Here is a 22829-nt window from a genome sequence, read left to right on the forward strand (position 1 = left end):
GGCCCACTATTTGACCAGGGGTCCTAGCTCACCGCCTTCCGTATTCGGCCGAGCGCAAAACACCACGCCAGCCCACAAAGGCCCTGCCTCCAAGGCTTGTCTCTGGGCGTGCGACGCAAGAAAACATTTCAAGGCGCGAACCATGGCGGGACCTCAACCCAAGCGACACAATCGCGACAAGCAGCGCGCAACGGTAACGAAAGATGGAGTTACTCAAATGCCCAAGAAGAAGTTCTTCCGCCAGCGTGCGCATGCCAATCCCTTCTCCGACCACTTGCTAGAATAGTACGTAGTCTGTGCCTGGTCTCTGCTGTCACATGCCATGGTTTCTAACTTGCGTATAGTCCTACGTCTCCAGATGATATGGACTGGTCCGAATACTACCCGGACTATGTTGAAAAGGACTCATCAGAGAGTGATTCTAAGTCCCATCGCCTCACGAAGGATGTTGAGATCGTCGATATTGGGTGTGGGTTTGGAGGGCTTCTGGCTGCTCTGGCCCCCATCCTGCCCGACACTCTCATTCTCGGTGAGTAGGATGAGAATAACTGGACGGCGAACGGCTGCTGAGAAATTATAGGCCTTGAGATTCGCACACAAGTGACGCAGTTCGTCCAAGAACGAATACGGGCATTGCGGTCGCAAAACTCGGACAACCTCTACCAGAACGTAGGCTGCATCCGAGCCAACGCCATGAAATTCCTCCCCAACTTCTTCAAGAAGGGACAGCTCTCCAAGATCTTCATCTGCTTCCCCGACCCCCACTTCAAGGCTCGCAAGCACAAGGCTAGAATCGTGTCGACGACGCTCAACTCGGAGTATGCATATGCCCTCAGACCAGGCGGCATTGTCTACACCATCACCGACGTCGAAGCCCTGCACGAGTGGATGGTGCAACACCTGGATGCTCACCCCGCTTTCGAAAGAGTCTCTAAGGAGGACGAGGCAGCTGACCCGTGCGTCAAGGTCATGACGGATGAAACCGAGGAAGGGAAGAAGGTCTCGAGAAATAATGGCCAGAAGTTTGTGGCATTGTTCAGGAGACTGGAGGACCCGGTATGGTAAGCCGCGAGATAAGGAAAAGTCAGAATGATGCGACCCCTTGCATGGATCAGGACACGAGATGACGATTTACTCGAGTATCACATGCAATCTTGAGGCGAGTTGTGGTTCAGATAGAGAGCTGTTGAATGCATGTTTAAGCGGGGGAAGCTCACACGAGTCATGATTGCAACTTCAGAGAGGCATCCAAAAAATGCTTACAATATATTAAAAAAAATACATATATACTCAGCAATGCAAGGCGAGAATCGCTTCATTAATCTAAACTGGAGGTGAGCTCAACGTACGTAGTACCTGCAGATGTTGGCTGGCCGGGGCGTGCATGGGCTTCCATGGGTTGACGTTTTGCAGACAGGGGTGGATGCAGCAGCACCCCGTAATCGTAATCGATAATGGCCCGCCAGCGGATAGCACCGCCGCCATCCCGACATGACACCTCACCAGACGATGCGGCTTCAACCACTGCCCCGGCGATGGCCCTCAAGCGAAGAGATGCGGCTCTAGCAGGACTCGCCGCCTTCGTGGCCTGGGGGTACGCCGTCAACTGGCTCCCCGTGCTGCGCTGGGCCGGCCACGCCTTTGTCACCGGCGCCCTCGTCACCGTCGCCGCCCTCGTGGCCTCGCTTGTCCTCACTTCGCGACGCCCCCGCGACCGCACGCCACGGCCTCACGGCGCCGCCTTTCTCGGCTCGCAGGCCTGGCGCTCCGAGGTGCAGGCGCTGCGCAGACGACAGCTGTACACCCGAACCCCCGTCGATCTCGACTCGCCCCGCGTCTCCTCGGCCGTCGACGGCTTCCTCGATCTTATACTCCGCGACTTCGTCGGCAGCTGGTACTCGCACATCAGCCGCAACCCCACGTTCCCGAATGAGGTCGACCACGCCATCCGCCAGGCCCTCATGGGCTTGCGCGACTCGCTGCGGGACAAGGACCTGGCTGAGATTGTCACCAGCCGCTTGGTGCCCCTCTTGACCGCCCACTTCCGTGACTTCTGCGAGGCGGAGCGGTCGGTTCGAGGGAGGAAGCTCAACCGCTCCGTCACGGAATCCGAGGAGTTGGACCTCGCTATTGCGTCCAAGTTCCGTGATGGCCGCCTACACCCTGCTGCGTCCCTGTCGTTCCCCGATACCAAGATGGTGCAGCAAGACTACCTCCGATCGTTGGTTACCAAGATTGTTCCCAAGCTGCTGCCCGAGAACATGCTGGCCAGTCGAGCTGTATCCATCATTATACGTGAGATCGTGAGCTGCGCCGTGCTCTTCCCAGTCTTCCAGCTCCTCTCCGAACCCGATACCTGGAACCAGCTCATGGAGAACTTTGGCCGCTCAATGCTCCAGGACAGATCGACTGTCCGCAAACTCCGAGCAGCTCTCGACCAGCACGCCTCCCCAGCGCCCAGATCCGGCAAGCCAGCTTCGACACCTCGCATTACCCCCGGCGACAGTGAGCGCAAGTTTGAAAAGTTCATACGAGCCATCCGCAAGGTCAATAACCTGTCGGATGCGCGCCGTTTCCGCTCTGAAGTCGCCAGTCAGCTCAAGCGCGATTCCTTGCAAGACAACCAGGACCAGGTTTATCTGCGTCGACTGGAGATGGGAAAGCGCCTTCTTGACCAGAAAGTCAACCACCTGGCAGCTGGGGGCGACCGCCGTGCACCGATGCCCGCCCCGTTGCCAGCAACCTCCTCCCAGTCAAGACTGGAGACGGCGTCCCTTGCCGAGTTGCTACGAGACTCTTCGGGACTGTCCTACTTCATGGAGTACATGGATCGCCAGCGTCTTATGCCTCTGGTACAGTTTTGGTTGGTTGTAGATGGCTTCCGTAACCCACTGGAGGACGATGGCCAGGAAGACGAACAGTTGCCGTCAACACTGCCCATGTGGACCGAGTCTGATCGACTGGATCTTCAGCAGATCGACCAAGCATATTTATCTAAACCCGAACTCAAGATTTCGGCTTCTTCAACGACAGAACTTAAGGAGTTCCTCAAAGCCGGCAAGTCTGCCACACCGGTACAATACCACAGGGCCCGGAGAGCGATTCTGAAAGCTCAAAGTGCTGTTCTGGAGGAGATGCAATCACGTTTCTTCCTGAGCTTTAAGAAGTCCGACCTTTATTACAAATGCCTTGCGGCTCAGGAAGCATCCAGTTCCAACACAGTCCGACCGGTGCCACCACCAGAACACCGCCCTATCGTGAAAGCCGCGCAGTCTTTTCAAGCGAAGCCTAGGCCAGTATCGCGCCTTGCCCCCCGGCGATCTAGTCCTCTAGGTAGACGATCTGGTTCAGCGTCTGATTTGAGATCTGCCAATGTTAATGGCAACGGAGCTGATCCTCTATCTCGACCCCGTCGGTCACTTGATGATGAACCACCGAACCCGCTATTTGACGATGATGAACTGGAGCATGATGGTCTGGTTGATTCCGTACAGAGTCTCGACCAAGAGCCCGCTGGAGAACAGCCTCCGGATACCCAGGTTGTCCAAGCAGTGGAGAAGGCTCTAAACAACATTATGGAGGACGATCGACCCTTGACCGCTGAAGACCTCCGCGCCTCTCTATTTGAGGGCCCCGTTGCCCCTGTCGAAGACAACGCGAGCATCTTTTCCGGGAACGATAACGATTCCCATCGAGGCTCGATAGACAGCGGGATAAAACCTTTTCTACTTGGCAAGGAGATTGACAAACCAAGTCTTTCATCTCTTGGCCTGGTGAGTGCGGCGTCAAGAATTGGCGTGTTTATCGACGATGATCTTTTTGGCGACGAAGACAAGTACGCTGGAGAGGAGGTGGAGGATGGAATGCCACTGGATGACGACGACGAGGTACATGAGGCTGCCCCAGGCGATCTTGGGTTAGCAGAAGCTATTACTGCTCTAACGAATGACATCGACCGCCTAGTGGCTCAGGAGGCGGTCGTCGAATCCCTTACAAGGAAAGCAGAGTTGACCAACAACACTGCCGAGCTACGAATTTTGAGAAAATCCAAGGCCAGTCTCCAGAGAGAAATCCGGCGGAAAGAGCTCCAACGACAGCAATATGTCGTCCAAGAGAGCGACAACAGTCTTTATGGTCGTTCTACAATCAGGATCAAGTCGATTCAAGTCGGAAGGGAGGAGGATGGCAGAGAATTTGCCCTTTACGCTGTCGAAGTGCAGAGAAATGCTGGAGAGCAAATGCCGGCAGCGTCATGGGCGATTTCAAGACGATATAGCGAGTTCCATGAACTGCACCAGAAGCTACGATCCAGATACCCTTCGGTACGAAACCTCGACTTTCCTCGACGGCGCATGGTCATGAAGTTCCAGAGCGAATTTCTACGCAAGCGACGAGAAGCACTGGAAAAGTACATGCGGGAACTGCTGCTGTTGCCCGAGGTCTGCCGTAGTAGAGATCTGCGGGCTTTCTTATCCCAACGTGTCATCGCAGAAGGCCAAGACCTGATGGACCGCGAGGACAAGAAAGACATGATGACGCGACTGTACGATTCAGTCACGGATGGTGTTGAGGACATACTGGGGAACATCCCGGTGTTGGACCAGATCTCCGTTGCTGGACAAAACTTGATCGCGGCTGCTACGAGCCAGCTCAACACAGTGCCACTCAACGACAGCGAGGAAGCCTTCCCTGCGGCCGAAGCCGAAGCGGAACTGAACGCCTTTGAGAATAAAGAACTCGAGCCGTTTATCAAGCCCATCTGCGACATCTTCTTGGAAGTGTTTGAGCTGAACAAGGGAAACAACTGGCTCCGAGGACGAGCAGTGGTTGTGGTTCTTCAGCAGCTCTTGGGTGGTACTATCGAGAGAAAAGTGCGCGACAACGTCAAGATGCTTGTGCAGGAGGATTCGCTTCTGCGATACATTGGCATGGTGCAGGACAGCATGTGGCCAGGGGGGCAGCTCCAGCGAGATCGCAAACCACGGACAGCAGCGGAGAAGAAGAAGACGCGGACAGAGGCTAGTTTGATGCTGGCGACCCTCGTACCAGACCTAGCAGGGAGTGTGGTCGGGAGAGTAAATGCGCAGGCAGCGAGTCGACGAATATTTGCGACGTTAAACAATTCAAGGCTCAAGTAAGTGGAAGAAGCAAATATGGAAAGAATAGGAGGCTAACAAGTTGACAGCGCACACCTGGTGTTCACGATGGTGGATGAGATAATATCGGTGCTGTTTGAGGAGTCTTAGCAAGGAGAGTGTCATCTTCCTGTCGTTTCTATGATCACATGGCACGCGTACACACACACAACACACACACAACACACAGAGCATGGCGTTTGGGCGTCGACGGGGGATATTTGCGAGAAGTCAAGGAATGGCAAAGGATGGCACGAGCGGGTGGGGAGGGCCGGGGGCAAGGCAAGGAAGGCCCAGGAAGGGCAAGGCAGAGAGTGGATATTGGGCGCCGTCGTGTAGCTCTTGGCTCTCGGTTGGGTCGATAGGGACGGGGATTGTACGTAGTAGGCCTCGGACGAGATTTTGATAGAGGCGGAGAGGCGGCAAATAATGAGGAATGCACTTTGAACCGGCGGTTTTCTCGGCGACCCAGCGACCCAGCTTGCCAGATAGGGAGTGCAGTGACAGAGGAGTTCGTGGGAGGCAGACCGAGCTACTGTAGGTGGTAGAGCTACTGTAGTCCGCGACCCACAGGCGTGCATCTGGGGTTTGTGTGTGAGCGAAATGCATGTCGCAATGTCGCATGCTGGAATCTGCAATTAATGCACAATTTGATCACAGCTTCCCACTGGAACTGGAGCCCACTGGACTGGAGCCCACTGGAACCTCCGCAGCTGCCCACTGGGGCTAGGTCATCTCACTGGAGCTTCCACTGGAGCCACTCGCTTCCTGCTGCAGAACTTGGTCCAACCCGGCGCCATTGCCCGATTCGGAATTTTGCCACCGCTCCCCGCCCACGCCGGCCACCAGCCTTTCCGTCGCAAGTCCACCACCCTCGCACGCGCGCACGCCTCTTTCTCCTCACCAACACCACCCGTCACCACCACCGCCGCCATCCCATCCCATCCCAAGGGCCCTCCCTCCGCTTCAATCCCCGACCCGGTTCCGATCGTGCGACTGGCCCCGGAGTCCCGGAACTTCCTTGGCTGCGCTTTCCATCCCAGAGACCTACCTTGCTTTTCCTCTCGCCCGCCTGGACCTCCCTTCGATCGAAACCGGCCGTTGATCTCGATCCCCGATCCAATCCCGCCCCGACGGCAACAATGACGGAGGTATCAGCCACCCGGCTGTACTTGGGGAACCTCCCTCGCAATGGTCCATACTCACAGCCCTGACGCTGCTAGCTATGCCACTGACTCGCTGCCGACAGCTACCAAGGCCGATGTTGAGGCTCACTTTGCGACTCATGGCACCGGAGAAATCACCGAGGTCAAGCTGATGAACGGCTTCGGCTTCATCGAATACAAGGACCCTATGGATGCCCGCGACGTTGTCCCGGGTAAGTTGCTCCCCTCCCCGCCCTCTGCGCTGAATACTGACTTATGCGCCCGCAGCCTTCCGTATGTCACCACTCTAGACCTCGCTCTCCTCTGCGCTCCATGGCTAACCTCGCTGCCAAGACGGATCTGATTTTATGGGAGAACGACTCACCGTCCAGTTTGCCCGCGGTTCCCGGCACCGGGAGGGCACCTTCGGCACCCATGAGCGCGCTGCGCCACGGCCTCGTCGAACCCCTCACCGGATGCAGATTACGGGACTTCCAAACGAAACCAGTTGGCAGGTCTGTTTTTCCTTCCCGTTGCTTATCGCTGGACTCCATGGACTCTCCCCCCTTTGTGCCCCGCGCGGAGCTCCGGCTTCCATAGCCTCGACCCGTCGGGATTGCGCCAGGACTCGGTTTCGGGAACGGCGACTCTGGACCGCTTCTCCCCACCCTGCCGGTCCTGCTCCCTGGTTCTTGACTTGACCGATGGCTCTCATTTTGTGGATTACATGGACTTCCCGGCATTACCCTACTCCTGGACAGCGACTTACGTGGATTCTGGAAATAGGACCTCAAAGACTTTGCCCGTCAATCTAGCCTTGACGTTGTCTACTCTGAGACTGGCCGAGAGTCTAACGGCCGAGGGTAAGTTTAACAACTTGTATCATTCTTTCATCCCTAAGAGAATAGCGATTAACCGCCATCGATAGATTTGTCGAGTTTGAGACCGCTGCAGACCTGAAGACTGCTGTGGAGAAGCTCGATGGCCGCGAGTTCAAGGGACAGCGGGTTCAATGTGTTGCTGACGTATGACCTAATGTGGTATTCCCCCGCTCCGAATATGACCGTCTGACATGAAGATGTAGACCCAGCCTGATGTACCCCAGCGCGAGCGCGGACGCTCCCGGTCTCCCAGCCGTCGACCCTACCCCCCTCCCATGGACGACTATGACCGCCGCGGCCCTCCTCGTGGCTATAGCCCCCGTCGAGACGGATATGGTTACCGCGACCGAAGCCCACGACGCGAGTACTACGAAGACCGAGCTCGGTACCGATCGCCTCCTCGCCGTCCCATGGAAGAGTACCCCGCTGCTCGTGGACGCTACGATGACCCTTATCGCCGGGACTACCCTCCCCCACCTGACCCTTATGCCAACGGCCGGCCACCCTATGACCGACCTCCCCGAGACTTCCCTCCCCGCGAGGGCGGATATCCGCGGGAAGGATACCCGCGCGAGTATGAGCGTGGCGGGCGTTACTGGTAAACCCCATTTTCCTATCTCTGCTTAACCGCGCGTTTTGCGGGAACTGTCCTTGACCGGCGGTACTAGATGACTACCCTGCTCGGATGCACCAACTGTGGCATGCGCATTCTTTTTCGACTAGCGAACGGACTGGATCTGGGATTTGCAGCAGATAGGCAGGTACGGCGGATAACTTGACATGACCAGAGAGCGCTACTTCGATACGGTTATATGAGATTGGAATGAGGTGGTGGGACCGGAACTGTGCTTGACGAAGACAACGAAGGAGATGGCACTGGAAGGGGGCGCTGCGATTGCAAATACGGGAACTTGGGTAATATGATCACAGTGTATGATTACCAGGACGGCTGCGATGCTTCTTCCGCGTTTAGCTCTTTTGTTTCCTTTTGTGCGTATAAGTTTATCTTTTGGTGGGCAAATACCTACTTTCGTTTGGACCCGTTCGTTTCGAGTTAAGGCAGCAGTTCTTACAACGAAAAGCACAATCAGACTTTAGCAAAAAGGAAAACCAAGTTTCATTGAGTCCCAACGAGTAAAAAATCTATGGCATGGCAAAGTTGCACGGGCAAAACAGAGAATATGACTAGCAACCGGCCACCGATCAGTTTACTCCCGTCCTGTTAGTAGTATACACCAAAAGACATTGCAGTTTGTGCGAGAGGATAAAATTATGAAAGAGTGCGTAGGATGCGCGTGTGGATGGGTGGATGGGTGGATGGATGTGTGAGCGTTTTGTTTTGTCGGGTGGTGGAAGGACAGAGGCGGTTGGGTATATATATCTCCGTTTAGGCGGCTGTCTTCTTCCATTGGCTGTAGACTCCGATAATACTGCTGATGGTTCCAGTGAGACCAACGACGCCATCGTCGAAGGCGATCCAGCCGACACCGGAGAAGGGGACGGTCATGTCGCAAAGATCGCAGAAGAGCTGGAGCTTGCTGGCAGAGCGCTCGCTGGGAGAAGGTTAGCATGGAAGTTCATACGGTATTGCGCGAGGAGTAGAGTCGCAGGAGTGAGGTACTTACATAGAGATGCGCTTGCTCTCAACGACGCCCTCGCCATCCTTCTTGTCGACCAAGGCCTCGCGCTGTCGCAGGGTGTGCAGCTTGTAGAGCTGGCCGACGACGCTGAAGACGATGCCAATGGCCCAGAAGCGGTAGGCCTCCTGCTGCATGCGCTTCGCGCCGGCCCACTTGCGGACGCCGGCAGCATCGAGGACGGTGGCGGCATCGCAGGTCAGGTAGCCGGCGTAGCCCAGCTGGCGGCCGACCGAGGTGTACCGCAGGACGGGGTCGCTTGACTTGGCGTCGGCAGCGGTGGCAGCGGCCTTGAAGTGCTCGACATTCTTGCCGATGCGCAGCAGCTTGCGGGCCAGGCCGAACTGCTTCTTGAGGGCGTCCCAGGGGGCGATGGCCGTGGCGGTGCCGTTGGTGCGCAGCAGGTACCAGGCGTAGAAGCGGGCAAAGTACTGGACGATGCGGAGGAGCTTGTCGCGGCCGACGGTGGTGCCAATGAAGCGCAGGTAGTGGGCCACCGAGGGGTGGTAGATGAGGGCGTCGGCGACCATGGTTGCGGTGGTTTGGTGGTGATGAAGGAGGAGGAGGAGGCTATCGGAATGTCGGAATGTCGGAAGTCTGGCACGTGCTGCGGCGACGAGCTCGAATGTCACGGATGGGGTGGATTCACGGAGATGGCCGCAATACGGAAGTCGACAGCGATTGGGACGATGGCGACGATGATAGATGACGCGATAAAGGAATGCTCACGTTCCGATGGTTGTGGTGGTGGTGATAGAGATGATGGAGGTTAGGAGAGGAGTCGAAGTTAGCGGCCGTGGTGGAAGCGGCGGATAAATCGGAGAACGGGCTGGTTGGATGGAAGGAGCGCGCGCAGTGTCAGAGTCGCAATCGAGGTCCAACACAGAAAAAAGCTGGGGAATCGGGAATCTGGCGCATGGGGCTATTATGGGCGATTGCGTATGGCGCACAAGAAACCCAGTCCACAGCGTCGGACACTTGCCCGAAGGGACGGCCATGGAGACGGCTTCACATGCCGAGGTCCCCTCCCGAGCGCGCTGGATTATAAAGGGTGAGGGAGCGACGAGGACCCCTGGCGCAGCGCTGCCGTGGTTGGCTGGCTCGGCGCGAGTCCCCCGCAAAAACGTGCTCCAGGGCATTACAGGTGCTGGCGCGATACCGAGGTCAGCGCCGCCCACGGCTGTTTCAGCGGCACGCAGTGGACCGCGGCGCTGGCTCAGAGGCATGAGGCCGTTATCAGCGGTCCTGCCAGTGTCTCAGCGGTTCCTTATTAGCCCCCTTCAGGAGCTTTGCCTCGGTGTCGCGCAGCTGGCGTTTGATGCAGATGCCGCTGAGCTTCCCTTCCAGAGCAAGGGAAGGGAGGCAGGGGTTTGGCCGTACAGTAATTACCTGTCGCCTGTTGGTTAGTTAATTCCTGGGCAAAAAGCACAGCAGGGCGCATTTTTCTGGGCGGTGACTTGCCTAATAAAAGCTCCTCCTTCGCTCTCCTTTTCCGTCTTGCATTCTCCCAGCCCCGGCTGGCCGGATAACCTATTAACCCGATGGGGAGGTCCATCTGTCTGGTCTGGTCTGATCGACATGTGCAATGCATTGCACGGCGGGGTTACACGTGATAACATGCAATGCAAGGACATCTTGATCTGGCAGCCTCAGGCGAGCAAGATGATCGATGTTCGATGTCAGGCATCAAATCTTCAACCCCCAAAGTCTCCATTCCCGACGTTCCCCCCGGGTTGGTCCACTCCTCCCGCAGAGTCAGATCCCTCTCCTAAACAGATGTCTTTTCCGGGTGGCCCCCAGACCAGACGCAGCCACATGCAGGCTCGGCCGAAGACCGAGCGAGCCACCCCCACCGGGGCGGGGGGAGGTGAATTGACGGAGGTGTACCCCCGACGATGGGGATGGGAACTAGCATTGGATTCATGACAATCGACAATGGACGTCCGCGGCAAAGCTTACAGGTCACAGGCGCAGGCACAGTCGTTAACCGTGGCTTCAAGGCGGCCCAGGAGCCCCGTGGGACATGCGGGACATGGGGGGTCATCCGGAATGGAGCTCCACGCTGCGGCTTCCAGGCCCCTTCAGCCTTTCAAAGACAGCTTGCTGAGCCAAGCGCCCCTCCACTCCACCGACGGCGGACTGGAGCCGGCGACGCCAATTACTCAAGATGTGGGGAGAACCGGGACCGACCCAAACATCAAGCGGCTCCCGCAGCGTCGACGCCCCGGGAAATCCTCTTGCGACGCTTCCCCTCGGCCGGCAGCGACCCAATCGACCTCCAATTCGAACCCGCCGTCGGGACCTGAAGGGACTCCCCCAGGCGGTTGAGCGGTTGAAAGTGCGTAACACAGTCCTCCAGAGCCGGGCGGGCTGGGGGAACGCGGGCGGGTCACGCTACCGCCGAGGGGCGTGTGTTCCCGAGCGACGGGCGACAGATGCTGTGGCGGGCGGGCCACGAGACCTCGTCGTTTTGATTGCAAGCCGTTTTGGTTCTGGACACTGGATGCCGAGCGTATCATGGTCATCTAGCCCCGGGAATTGGATTTGAGGGATGCTCCTATTCTCGTCTCCTCCCGGGCCTATCTCGTCGGACCCTACTTTCTTCTTCTCACTTTCTCTGGATCCTCTTCTTTCTCTTCCTCTTTTATCCATTCCTCCAATTCCTCTCACTACCCCGCCCTGACGATACCCTCTCCGCCTCTCTTCAACAATCCCTTCAGTCGACGTCGGCTTCCTCCCGTGACGTTGAAACCTTGTACTTCGGCTTAAGCTCCCGCCACTCTAGCTTCCCCTCCTTACAAAGCCTCCCCTCATCCGCTTCTCCAGCCGAACCTTTACCCATTCAGTCACAATGGCGACCAACGGCAACACGATGCAAGAGTCTGAGAAGATCAACACCAACATCGTCACCCTCACCCGCTTCCTCACTGAGGAGCAGGCTAAGCACCATGAAGCCACCGGTGACTTCACGTAAGGCTTCCCCCACCACAACCCCACCCCCACCACCAGCCGTTCATGCCGACGGCTTCAATCGGCCACCAACTGACCCGTGTACCTAGACTCCTCTGCCACGCCCTCCAATTCTCCTTCAAGTCCATTGCCTACTACATCCGCCGAGCTACCCTCATCAACCTGACCGGTCTCGCCGGTTCCTCCAACAGCACCGGAGACGACCAGAAGAAGCTCGACGTCATTTCCAATGACCTCTTCATTGAGGCCATGCGCTCCTCGGGCAAATGCGCCCTGCTAGTGTCCGAGGAGGAGGATGAGATTATTTACTTCCGCGACAGCGCCGACGCCCACTACGCCGTCGCCTGCGACCCAATTGATGGTTCGTCCAACCTCGACGCCGGTGTCTCAGTCGGCACCATTTTCGCTGTCCACAAGCTCCCTCCCGGCTCCAGGGGCACAAAGGAGGATATCCTGAAGCCCGGTACTGAGCTGCTTGCCGCCGGTTTCACCATGTACGGTGCGTCTTCGCAGCTCGTCATGACCATGAAGGGCGGCACCGTCAATGGTTTCACCCTCGACACTGGCGTCGGCGAATTCATCCTGTCCCACCCCAACATGCGCATCCCCAAGGCTCGTGCCATCTACTCCGTCAACGAGGGTAACTCCTTGTACTGGGAGGAGAAGACCATTAACTACTTCAACGGTCTCAAGCTGGCCCAAGAGAACGGCAAGCCATACAGCTCCCGATACATCGGTAGCATGGTTGCCGATGCGTACCGAACCCTGTTGTACGGAGGTATCTTTGCCTACCCTGCCGACAAGAAGAGCCCCAAGGGCAAGCTCCGAATCCTTTACGAGTGCGCTCCTATGGCTCTGGTCTTTGAGAATGGTAAGTCTTGACATTCGCCTGTTTTTGTGGTTTCCCGATTTGCTAACAATGTTTCTCTTCAAGCTGGTGGTCAGGCTGTCGATAGTAAGATGAACCGAATGCTCGAGGTGGTACCCGAGACCATCCACGATAAGGCTGGTATCTTCATGGGTAGCTTCGATGAGGTCGAGAGGGTCAAGAAGTTCCACAAGTGAGTTAATTGCGGAAGAGCGAGGGAACGGGATTAAATATGGACATACGCCATGGGAGGAAGGTTTTTTGAAAGCAAGTAAAGGAAAAAAATGTCAAAGCCCATGAATAAAATGAGCAATTAATGATCATGACACCTCGAGCCATCTGTTACACTTGCCCACAATTACATCATTCGCTATGTGCTGCATGGGGTTATCAACAATTTCCCCGCAACTAAATCAATCCGCTATGTGGATGGAGGCTGTAGTAACGGCTGTATTTAGTGTTGCCAATCCAGTGTTGTTGAACCACTCAGCTAGCGAGACAAAAGAGGAGCTCCGTGGGTACCTATTTACTTACAACTTGTCGGTAGTATATCTCCAACAAGTGTTAAATATTCTCCGCATGAACCACATTTGCGGGCCTTGTAATGCGAATGGAAATATAATACGACGTACACTTGTAGAGCTTCATCAATCCACCAACATGCCATAAAAAGCAAGCCTGTCTGGATGGCACCCATCACGTGTTGGCACAGCCTGATATGCGTCGATTGGCTGAGGCTCCCCGCGAGATGCATCCCTCATTTCCCCCGCAAAGCCAGGGACAGTCAGCTGTCTTCATCCATCTCGCCCACCATTTCCGTCTCCAACGTCGCATTCAGTTTCGCGAAAAGGGAAGCGACCACCTAGTACACTCAAAAGCAATCAACCGGTATTCCAACTGCCGCATGAGTGGCTTGTGTTGATCAGCGTTCCGTACCGATCATCATGGATCAACCAAGCGCTGGCGAGCGTCCTGACAGATCCCCACCCCCGGCACCAGAGACTAGGAACCTTCCTAGAGACGACAGGTCGTTTCGTATCCGTGGTGTACCGATTAGCTGGGAATTGAAGGATTTGAAGTCCTTCCTGGAAGACCACCAGAGCTCTGCGGGCCCAAATGTTAGGTCCCTCGCCCGCGAGGTGCATGGCCGTACCAAAACTGCCACGGTGACCTTCCGGAACGTTCTGCCATTCCAAACTCTTCACAAAGATGAGATCTGGCGCCTTTGGCTACCAGATGAGCATCAATCGCCTCGGAATCCATACCTAGCGGTCGAAGATGGCTTCCTTGGTATCACTACCCTCTACTCCCCGCCGCCAGAGGGCCACGAGGTCGAGTAAGTATATCGGCTTACCCAAGGGAAATTTACTAACTGTTTCAGTATCATAGCAATATCCGGCCTCGGCGGACATGCTTTTGGTTCATTCAAAGAGCGAGGCGGAGCGTTCATGTGGCTACGAGATGCTCTACCGTTTGATATCCCCACGGCGCGGACGATGATCTACGGCTACGAATCGACTGTGGTACAGAGCGAGAACATACAGAACTTGGAGGATCTTGCAACTTCTTTTTGCAACAGCCTACTTGCACTACTTGATGGGCCAACTATGAGGCCAATTCTCTTCATTGCCCATAGTCTGGGAGGGTTGATTGTCAAGGAGGTGTGTTTATTGATATAGCTAGATCTGTCCGGAAAATGCTCACTCAATTAATAGGCCCTGATCATATTGTCGAAGTCTAACAGAGAGGACCATACACGACTTAATCGGGCCGTGTACGGAATTGCCTTCTTTGGAGTTCCACATGACGGCATGGATATTAGCTCACTTATCCCGATGGTTGGAGACAGTCCGAATCGATTCCTTGTCGAATCTCTCAGTCGCATCAATTCTCAAATTCTCAGCACCCAGCATCGAGAATTCCACACTGCACTGGGTAGACAGGGTAACTCTGAAGTCATATGCTTCTACGAAACACTCCAGTCACCAACAGCGCAGAAGGTATAGTTGTCCACTCTCGATTAAAACGCATGCACTCATAGAGAACAGGATCAACATGGCAACTGGAAAATGGAGGGGCCGAAAGCAGTCCTCGTCACCAAGTCTTCAGCTACACACTGCCGTTCCTGGGAAAATGGCCCAGAGCATATTTGTGCCATCGCCCGTACGCACTCTAACATAGTCAAGTTTGGGCCTCAGGACCATGAATATGACAAAGCGTGTGAAAGCCTCAGGGGGCTCGCAACAAGAGCGCTGGCGGCACAGAATCCTATGTCAAAGACCTCGCCGAATAACCATCTACAGCCAGAGACTGTGGATGCCGAGGAAGTGATATCACCCCGTTGTCAGTATTGGACCGCGATGGTTGCGTTTCATAGCTAATACTATACAGGCAGGACATCCTCGGATGCAGCACCTTCAGCCCGTTAGTGCAGAAACATCCACCTTTGTGCCCTCATAACTGATGTATAGCAGGTAAATCATGCTTCTGTGTTCCATTATCTACGAACAAACGGTTTGTGGGACGCGACGGAATCCTCCAGACTCTCCAAGAAAGTCTCTTCAGCTCTCATACACACCAAAGAGTTGCGCTCGTGGGACTGGGCGGTATTGGCAAAACCCAGGTTGCTCTGCAACTAGCGTATTGGGTCAAAGAAACCAAGCCTGATTGCTCGGTTTTTTGGGTCCCGGCGTTCAGCCATGCCAGCTTCGAGCAGGCGCACACGGATATTATGAAAGAGGTTGGGATACCTCGTGTCAACGAGGAAGATTCGAGAGAATCAGTTCAGCGGCATCTCAACTCGAAGGATGCGGGAAAGTGGTTTCTTATTATCGATAATGCCGATGATATTGATGTTCTCTTCAAGTCTTCAGGGCAATCAGGGAGTATGTACGACTACCTCCCAAACAGCGACGAAGGCCGGATTCTTTTCACAACGCGCACTCGGAAAGTAGCGGTTTCAGTTGCAGGTAACGACTTATTTGAGCTGCCAGAGATGAGCGAAGAAGAAGCAAAGAGTTACCTGGGGAAGTCTCTGGTCGAGAGAGACCTCCTTAGGGATGAACAAGTTGTGGCCGACTTTCTCCGAGAGCTTACGTATCTCCCGTTAGCGATCACGCAGGCGGTGGCTTACCTAAATACCAACCAAGTCACCATCGCAGACTACCTCCGACTCTTCAAAAAGACCAACCAAGATAGGATTGAGTTAATGAGCAGCAACTTTCGAGACAGCACTCGATACAGAGACACACAAGATGCAGTGACCACCACGTGGCATATATCATTCCGTCAAATTGGTACAACCGACGAGTCTGCGATAAAACTGCTGCTATTTATAGCATGTCTGGAACCAAGGGCTATACCTCGATCTATCCTACCCGATGTTGGATCGGAACAAAAGCTGATGCAAGCAATCGGTACCCTTTGCGGATATAGCTTTCTAGCTAGAAGAGAGGACGGCTATATGTTCGACATGCATAGGCTGGTCTATCTGGCTACGCAGTTGTGGATTGAAGAACAGGGAATTGCGGAAAAGGTCCAGTGGGATGCAATTAAGCATCTGAAGATGGTATTTCCAGATGACGAATGGGAGAAACGCGAGGTGTGGCAGCAATTTCTACCACATGCACTCAATTTGCTTCGAGTAAGCGTAGAAATTGAAGAGGAGGAATTTGCCAACCTAGGCTTCTGGGTAGGGAGGTGTTTATCAGTGGATGGAAGAATCACTGAGGCAGTCAGTTTGTTCAATAAGGTGGTAACAATACGCGAGAGGACCTTAGCAGACACGCATCCCGATCGACTAGATTCACAACATACGCTTGCATCAGTATACCTTGCTAACGGGCAGGTAGCGGAAGCAGTCCAGCTGCTTGAAGAGGTAGTTGCAATACGCAAGAGGACCTTAGCAGATAGACACCCACATCGACTAGCATCACAACATACGCTTGCAACAGCATACCTTGCCAACGGGCAGGTGGAGGAAGCAGTCCAGCTGCTTGAAGAGGTAGTCGCAATGCGAGAGACCTTAGCAGACGGACACCCCAATCAACTAGCATCACAACATGCGCTTGCAACAGCATACCTTGCCAACGGGCAGGTAGAGGAAGCAGTCCAGCTGCTTGAAGAGGTAGTCGCAATGCGAGAGACCTTAGCAGACGGACACCCCAATCGACTAGCATCACAACACGAGCTTGCACGAGCATACCATACCAACGGGCAGGTGGAGGAAGCAGTCCAGCTGCTTGAAGAGGTAGTCGCAATTCGCAAGAGGACCTCAGCAGATAGACACCCACATCGACTAGCATCACAACATGCGCTTGCAACAGCATACCTTGCCAACGGGCAGGTGGAGGAAGCAGTCCAGCTACTTAAAGAGGTAGTCGCAATGCAAGAGACCTTAGCAGACAGACACCCCAATCGACTAGCATCACAACACGAGCTTGCACGAGCATACCATACCAACGGGCAGGTGGAGGAAGCAGTCCAGCTGCTCGAAGAGGTAGTTGCAATTCGCAAGAGGACCTTCGCAGACACGCATCCCGATCGACTTGGGTCAGAAAGCCTCCTATTGTATTTCTATAACTTATCTACAAGCGCTTCAAATTAAAAATGAGTCTTCTTTTGCAATCGTATAATACCTGTGGTGGTGGAAAGGGCCAACTTGATGCGTGATTTTAAACCGTAGCACACTCCAGTTCTGGCCGTCTCTCAACATGCTCCGGTAGTCGATCAACGAAGTCTACAGATAGAGTAGGATAAGTTAATCAGTAGCAGACACACAATAGCCCAAGCCTCTTAGGCAAACCTCCACTTGGGGTTAAAGCCATAAGTTACTCCAGGCATAACCCAATGAACTCGACAAGTGTATATGTTCTAGCAGAAACCTCGCCGTACTATATCCGCACAAGCTCACCATCGCTACCAGAGCCGAGGAATCACTTTGGGTGTATTCTTCTTCCACTCCTGATAATCCTCACGGTCGCCATACCGCTTGTCGTACTTGGCCTCGCTCAGCGGCACTCCGGACACCTTGAGCAGCAGCAGCGATGCAAATGCCGGGCTGGCGAAAGACAGCGCCGTCGTTGCCAATACGCCTGCATACCCGCCAGAGAGCCCCAGGGCCAGCTGAGCAGGCTTTCGAGCGAGAACGCCCATGGCCGCCGTCGCAAGACCGGTCCAGAGCGTCATTTCGCCAAAGTAGTTGGGGTAGCGACTGCGTAAGTCTGTTAGCCTTCTTATATTCTCGATATAGACAATGTTCCCATGTTCTTACCTGCAGCTAAACAACCCTCGCGTCATAAACTCCTCATCATGCACCTTGTCTCGCTTCTCGCGCACCCAGCGGCTCTTCTGCGCATCCGCCACGACCTCGCACGCGAAGCCGCCGACCCAGAGCCCCAGCCCCAGCACATCCGTGACCATGATGCCCGTGGCCAGCGCGGCACGCGGGACGGCGTTGACGAGCAGCACGGGTGTCAGGCAGATGGTCACCCACAGGGCCTGGAAGAAGAAGGCCGTGGAGAATCGCAGCGGGGAGTGCTTGATCTCGGAGAAGCGCGAGTCGGCGCCGTGGACGACGTTGCGGTAGAAGAGGTAGGATCCCACTGAAGTTAATGTCAGCCATGTTCCGTGGTGTAGAGTTTTATTGACCGTGAATTCACAGAACCAGTGCCAGACACGACGTCACTCACATCTCACGGCCCAAACTCCCACAGCTCCCGTCAACGCAATCTGTCTCCAATCCAGCCATCCCGCAAGCGACGGCCCCCGTCCCGGCAGCACCACCACCAAACCCGACAGAACAGGCGCACCCGCGGCGCGGACTGAGGGCAGATACAGGCTCAGCGCGCCAACGGCGAGGTACGTTGCCGCACCGCTGAGGTCGTACACGCGATCCGAGTGAGCCGCAATGGACGGCACCGCAACCGCCGCCTGCAGCGCGAGCGCGGCGGACAGCGGGGGCAGCAGGGCCTTGAGAAGAAGCGGCATCGTCGTTTGTCGTCTGATGATGGGCGAGCTACGGCGGCATGGTTTGTGGGACGGCAAGGCGAAGGAGGGTTGCGTGCGTGCGGTGAGGCATATGTATGTGTTGTTCTCCGTACGACCGTGAGCTGAGGCGTAGCTACGTGCAGGGCTGCATCGATGGTAGAGCAGAGTCGTGACGCAATCCGTTTTTGGGTCCATCGCCGCAGGTGAGACCGGCCGATGGGCGGCGGGACGGGGTGGCTTCCGGATCGGAGGTGGGGCTCCGGGAGCGGCCCGCCAGATGCGGAAAGCCGCGGGGTTGAGATGGATGAATCGGGGGAGGGGAGCAAGTCAAGGGGTAGACGGACGGGGTATATCATTGTGGTATTGTGTTGGTCTAGGCGAGGTTGCTTGGGTATATACATGGTTTCAGTCGGCAAGACAATGATTCTCGTCGTTGCATGTCGGCAGTTTCAGACCTGGAGTTGTGAGGCTCATAGCAACCCGCAGAACAACATCCGCCACCACGACCGCGCTGGCGGCGTCTCATCCTGCCTTGCAACCTTAACAACTGGCTTTTGCAAGCCATCGCCCTCATCATCCGAGTCACCGTCTTCGGAGAACGAAGCCTTGGCCACAATGGCATGTATCACAAGCTCAAAGTCGCCGTCCTGCGCTCCAAAGAAACTGTGCATCAACGTCAGCTAACCAATCCACATGGCAGATACAATGAGGGTTCTCACCTCCGCAACATCAAAGAAACCCTCTTGATAGAGCTCAAATCCAGCGGCTCCGCATCGGGCTTGTCTCGTCCCCGGTACGTCGCGCGGAACTTGTCCCACGGGAGCAGCACATCGCCACCCTCGCTCGGCGCCTCAAAGTCCGTTTCCCAGCTGATACCGGCCTGATCGCGGCCGTCACCACGGTCGCCGGGGATAGTGTCCTTGAGGGTAAGAGTATACTTGTGGCCCGACCCGCCGCCGCCGAGGGATAGGACCAGGCCCGCGTGGCCGGACAGGTCGAGGGCGAGGACGCCGACGGTGCGCTGGGACGCGAAGCCGGCGCCGCCCAGGGTCTTGGTGTCGAGATGGCCGTGGAAGCAGGCCCGCTCCGCGTCGGTGACGGTCAGGTACGACGTGCTGGAGCCGCCGCGGACGCGGTCATCGGAAGCCGTCCATTTGGCGGCGTCCCACGGGCTGAAGGTGGACGGGTTAGCGTCAGGTCCAATTGGCGAGGCATTGGCGCTGGAAAAGGGGATTGAGTGCTTACCTGTCACCGCCGAAGAGATAGAGCGATTCGGTCTGCATTGTCATCGACGGATATGTGCGGCGGCGTCTCAATTGGGAGTCGTGGGGTCCGTAACGGCACGAATAGTTGTATCGGGCTTCTTCCCCAGAAAAAAGCCCCTTGCTCAGTGGCTGGCATCGACGTCTAGAAACTTCCCGCCCCCGAGCTTTCCGCCTTCCGCATGATGACATAACGCGAGACCGCGGCCCCACAGCTGCCCCGGTATCTTCATAGCACTCACAGCCCCCCCGCTACAGGCAAAGCAATAACCTAAACCCAACTGTCGGAATTGGAGAGCTGTTGGCTGACGCTCCCGACGAGGAACGTCGCCAATCACTCTATCTGGCAGCCGTCCTGTCTCTGTCGACCCATTTGTGCATAGCCTCCGAATCGACGTACGCATCCTTCCTTGGAAAATGCACTTGCAGCTCATGGCGCCCCGGCACACACGTTTCGCTCCTCCTCGCCAATCAGGCCGCCCGTGCCGCTCCGTCTGCTCCTGCGCCTGCAGCACCTCTCCGCCGGCGAGCTGTATTCGTCGTTAGGTGCGTAGGCGGTTAGCAGGACGCTGGCGCCGGATTCCAGACCCGCCGATCCTTCTGCAAATCCTCCCGCGAATCTCAAACCCGGCCATTCCCACAACAAGGCTGGCCCGATCAAAAACCCCCCTCCCCTCCCCTGGAAGACACGGCACTGGGCATTGCCTAATTCCTAATGCAGCAATCGCCGGGGGACTCACTCGACTTTGCGCTGCAGGATGAAACTGTGCTCGCTCGCTTCTCGCCCGCCCCTCACTGGCGCACACCGGTCCTGCACGGACAAGGACCCCGTCGCAACCGCGCGTCACTTACACTGGCAGCCTGGGAGGGGGGACTCCAGTAGGCCGATTCGTACGGGCATGGCACGGCATGCATACAGCATGTGCAGTTATGTGCAGCGAAATGTGCAAGCCCGACAGGCAGCATGTGCAAGCCTGCTTGTTCAGCTGGGCAAGGCACTGGGCTGTTTATGGCTTTCCACGTCGCTGCTTTGTTCTGCACGCACGGCAGCCCAAGAAGGAAGCAGAGTGGTTGGGGGCCAAAAGACCAACTCAACCATCACATACCGTCACATCACATACATCCTACGTGGTAGGTAGGTAGGTATTTAGGTGGCCTATGGATACAGTATGGACAGCACGGATGGACGCACGCATATACCTAGCACACACTTTACTAACACACACACAGCACACACACACTCACACACACTCTCGTACAGATGTCCGCTCTTCGCATTCTCTAATCCATCCGACATGATTACGTAGTTCCTACGATGCTTCGCCCTCTACGCTTCATCACCATCACGAATTCCTTCCCGCATCCCGTTCCCCATCCCACGTCCCCATGGCGCCATGTCCCCCGTGTCCCCATGTCCCCGTGCCTCGCCCGTTGTACCGTCCGTCCGTCCCCCTTCCTCTCCGAGCCTCCCGAAGACAACCCTTCCGCGGAGCGTCACCCTCACCGCGAACGCCTCTTCCCCGAGCCTGATTCGAATCATCTGCCCAGGTTTCTCCTCGTACCCCCCTCCCGCTCCCTCGTGCGTCTTGGCTTCTCTGCTTGTTCGTGCTGCTTCCATGCCCCTGGCCTTCCCTTCCATCGACTCGCCGAAGTGCCGAGTCCTACCCTGCCCCGTTTGTTGACGACGCCTCGAGCCCCCTTCGCTGTACATATTCCCAGCTTCCAAATCTTCCCTCTTCACACAGTCCTTTCAACCTCTACCCCGAGACCTCCGCTGCACTCCCCACCCTCCTCCGACCCGCCCCCCGTTAGCCTCCGCCTCCGCCGCTGCCGTTGCGTATGTGCGATGCCGAGAGCAACACTGCGTATTTCCACACACCTGTTATTTGCCTTGGTGTATTCGTACTTCGTAAAAGACACGAATGGCACTGTGCCTCGTACCGCCAGCCTACCGTAGCCCACCCTCACGACCATCCCCATGTTCCATCTCCATGTCGCATCTCCCCAATGCCTGGTAACCCACTCACGGCCCTTGGTAACCCTCCTCTACCGCCCATTCGCATTCGGGTATCCCCATCCAGAGGGTCCAGACCCACGGGTTAGATTGGCCCGCCTCCTGCACCACCTACAGCACCAGTTGCCTCGTTGTTTATTAATTCCATCCGCCTCTTTGCCTCCCGCAAGGCGTCGACGCCTTCGGTCGGACTCGATAGTCTCGCAGCCGAACTCTGTAGCACTTTGGCCCATTCGCCCATTCGCCCATTCACCCATTGGCATGGCCGCAGGAGCCCACCCATCCTGAACGCCATGCCTCCACAGCTTGCAAATCGCACCGCCCAGCCCCATGGCGCTCTGCACGTGCGGACGTCAACCGTATCGGCGCAAGCCAAGAACCAGGACACCACATCCTTGCCTTCTTCGGCTGCGCCGCCGCGCTGCAGCTGAAGAGACCAGCATGCACTGGACGTTGCCCGTACGGTATCGAGCTCCAGGCTCCAAGCTCGACATTGCACAGGCACAGGGCACCGGGTACCGTTCACGGGACCGGGGGGTCATGGTTGATGGGATGTCTTTGACTGGGATGTGTTTGACCGGGATGGGTGGCATGCGAGACAAGGAAGGTCACGTTTCGTCAAGGCTGGCTCCAAGACACAACACGGGCAATACGGGCTGTGACGCCCACACGGCCGGGCCTCACAGTCGGCGACCAGGCTGGCTGGACCTCTGCTTTTGGAGGGGCTTGGGCTGGCTCCCATCGTCATTGGGCCAGGGCCAAATCAAGTTGTGGCAAGTCAGGGGTCTTGGGGGGCCTCATTTTTAGGACATTGTAACAGGTGATGGTAATAGGTGATGGTTGTTGCACATTCATCATCTAAACAATTCGATGGCTCGGGATATCTACTCAACCAAAATTCAGAAAGGCTCGCCACCGCTGCTGTAGCC

General features: G+C 56.1%; 8 protein-coding genes across 8 annotated transcripts; 5 read left to right on the forward strand and 3 right to left on the reverse strand.

Annotated features, from left to right (window-relative positions):
- Positions 1–142: 142 nt before the first annotated feature.
- Positions 143–5138, forward strand: BGZ61DRAFT_492548 (putative intermediate filament protein MDM1; the record flags this gene model as incomplete). The annotated part of the gene is made up of 5 exons (XM_046250559.1): positions 143–285; positions 345–529; positions 581–1022; positions 1363–1364; positions 1507–5138. 5 exons carry the CDS (start codon positions 143–145, stop codon positions 5136–5138), a joined length of 4404 nt encoding a protein of 1467 aa, XP_046107026.1.
- An 887-nt stretch (positions 5139–6025) lies between these two features.
- Positions 6026–8274, forward strand: BGZ61DRAFT_504982 (uncharacterized protein). The gene is made up of 8 exons (XM_046251818.1): positions 6026–6329; positions 6385–6513; positions 6569–6574; positions 6635–6795; positions 7067–7143; positions 7209–7305; positions 7365–7759; positions 7830–8274. Coding segments are annotated over exons 1-8 (918 nt in total). The 5' UTR covers positions 6026–6277; the 3' UTR covers positions 7831–8274.
- Positions 8275–8548: 274 nt separating this feature from the next.
- BGZ61DRAFT_492550 (peroxisomal biogenesis factor 11) lies at positions 8549–9328 on the reverse strand (the record flags this gene model as incomplete). The annotated part of the gene is made up of 2 exons (XM_046250560.1): positions 8549–8714; positions 8787–9328. The coding sequence occupies 2 exons, from the start codon at positions 9326–9328 to the stop codon at positions 8549–8551; spliced, it is 708 nt and encodes a 235-aa protein (XP_046107028.1).
- A 2321-nt stretch (positions 9329–11649) lies between these two features.
- Positions 11650–12833, forward strand: BGZ61DRAFT_347314 (fructose-1,6-bisphosphatase class 1/Sedoheputulose-1,7-bisphosphatase; the record flags this gene model as incomplete). Its single annotated transcript, XM_046239956.1, has 3 exons — positions 11650–11768; positions 11858–12639; positions 12703–12833. The coding sequence occupies 3 exons, from the start codon at positions 11650–11652 to the stop codon at positions 12831–12833; spliced, it is 1032 nt and encodes a 343-aa protein (XP_046107029.1).
- A 570-nt stretch (positions 12834–13403) lies between these two features.
- BGZ61DRAFT_586825 (uncharacterized protein) lies at positions 13404–16517 on the forward strand (the record flags this gene model as incomplete). The annotated part of the gene is made up of 7 exons (XM_046256459.1): positions 13404–13972; positions 14018–14297; positions 14352–14636; positions 14685–14979; positions 15028–15060; positions 15111–16327; positions 16488–16517. Exons 1-7 carry the CDS (start codon positions 13581–13583, stop codon positions 16515–16517), a joined length of 2532 nt encoding a protein of 843 aa, XP_046107030.1. The 5' UTR covers positions 13404–13580.
- A 1036-nt stretch (positions 16518–17553) lies between these two features.
- Positions 17554–18624, reverse strand: BGZ61DRAFT_492554 (uncharacterized protein; the record flags this gene model as incomplete). Its single annotated transcript, XM_046250561.1, has 3 exons — positions 17554–17848; positions 17909–18239; positions 18327–18624. The coding sequence occupies 3 exons, from the start codon at positions 18622–18624 to the stop codon at positions 17554–17556; spliced, it is 924 nt and encodes a 307-aa protein (XP_046107031.1).
- A 470-nt stretch (positions 18625–19094) lies between these two features.
- Positions 19095–19907, reverse strand: BGZ61DRAFT_492555 (complex I intermediate-associated protein 30-domain-containing protein; the record flags this gene model as incomplete). The annotated part of the gene is made up of 3 exons (XM_046250562.1): positions 19095–19287; positions 19344–19796; positions 19870–19907. The coding sequence occupies 3 exons, from the start codon at positions 19905–19907 to the stop codon at positions 19095–19097; spliced, it is 684 nt and encodes a 227-aa protein (XP_046107032.1).
- Positions 19908–21785: 1878 nt separating this feature from the next.
- BGZ61DRAFT_448173 (uncharacterized protein) lies at positions 21786–22720 on the forward strand. Its single transcript, XM_046245439.1, has one exon. It carries the CDS (start codon positions 22231–22233, stop codon positions 22705–22707), a length of 477 nt encoding a protein of 158 aa, XP_046107033.1. The 5' UTR covers positions 21786–22230; the 3' UTR covers positions 22708–22720.
- The last annotated feature ends 109 nt before the right edge of the window (positions 22721–22829 follow it).

The sequence above is a fragment of the Ilyonectria robusta genome, assembly GCF_021365365.1.
Source record: "Ilyonectria robusta strain PMI_751 chromosome Unknown BGZ61scaffold_6, whole genome shotgun sequence".
In the NCBI taxonomy this organism is placed as follows: Eukaryota; Fungi; Ascomycota; class Sordariomycetes; order Hypocreales; family Nectriaceae; genus Ilyonectria; species Ilyonectria robusta.

Excerpts from the sequence above, each read along its gene's own strand:
- BGZ61DRAFT_504982 (XM_046251818.1), top strand. The coding sequence starts at position 6,278 with ATGACGGAGGTATCAGCCACCCGGCTGTACTTGGGGAACCTCCCTCGC. Across the intron at positions 6,330-6,384 it reads GGGGAACCTCCCTCGCAATG|CTACCAAGGCCGATGTTGAG; the intron begins GTCCATACTCAC and ends CGCTGCCGACAG. Across the intron at positions 6,796-7,066 it reads CAAACGAAACCAGTTGGCAG|GACCTCAAAGACTTTGCCCG; the intron begins GTCTGTTTTTCC and ends TTCTGGAAATAG.
- BGZ61DRAFT_448173 (XM_046245439.1), top strand. The coding sequence starts at position 22,231 with ATGGCGCTCTGCACGTGCGGACGTCAACCGTATCGGCGCAAGCCAAGA.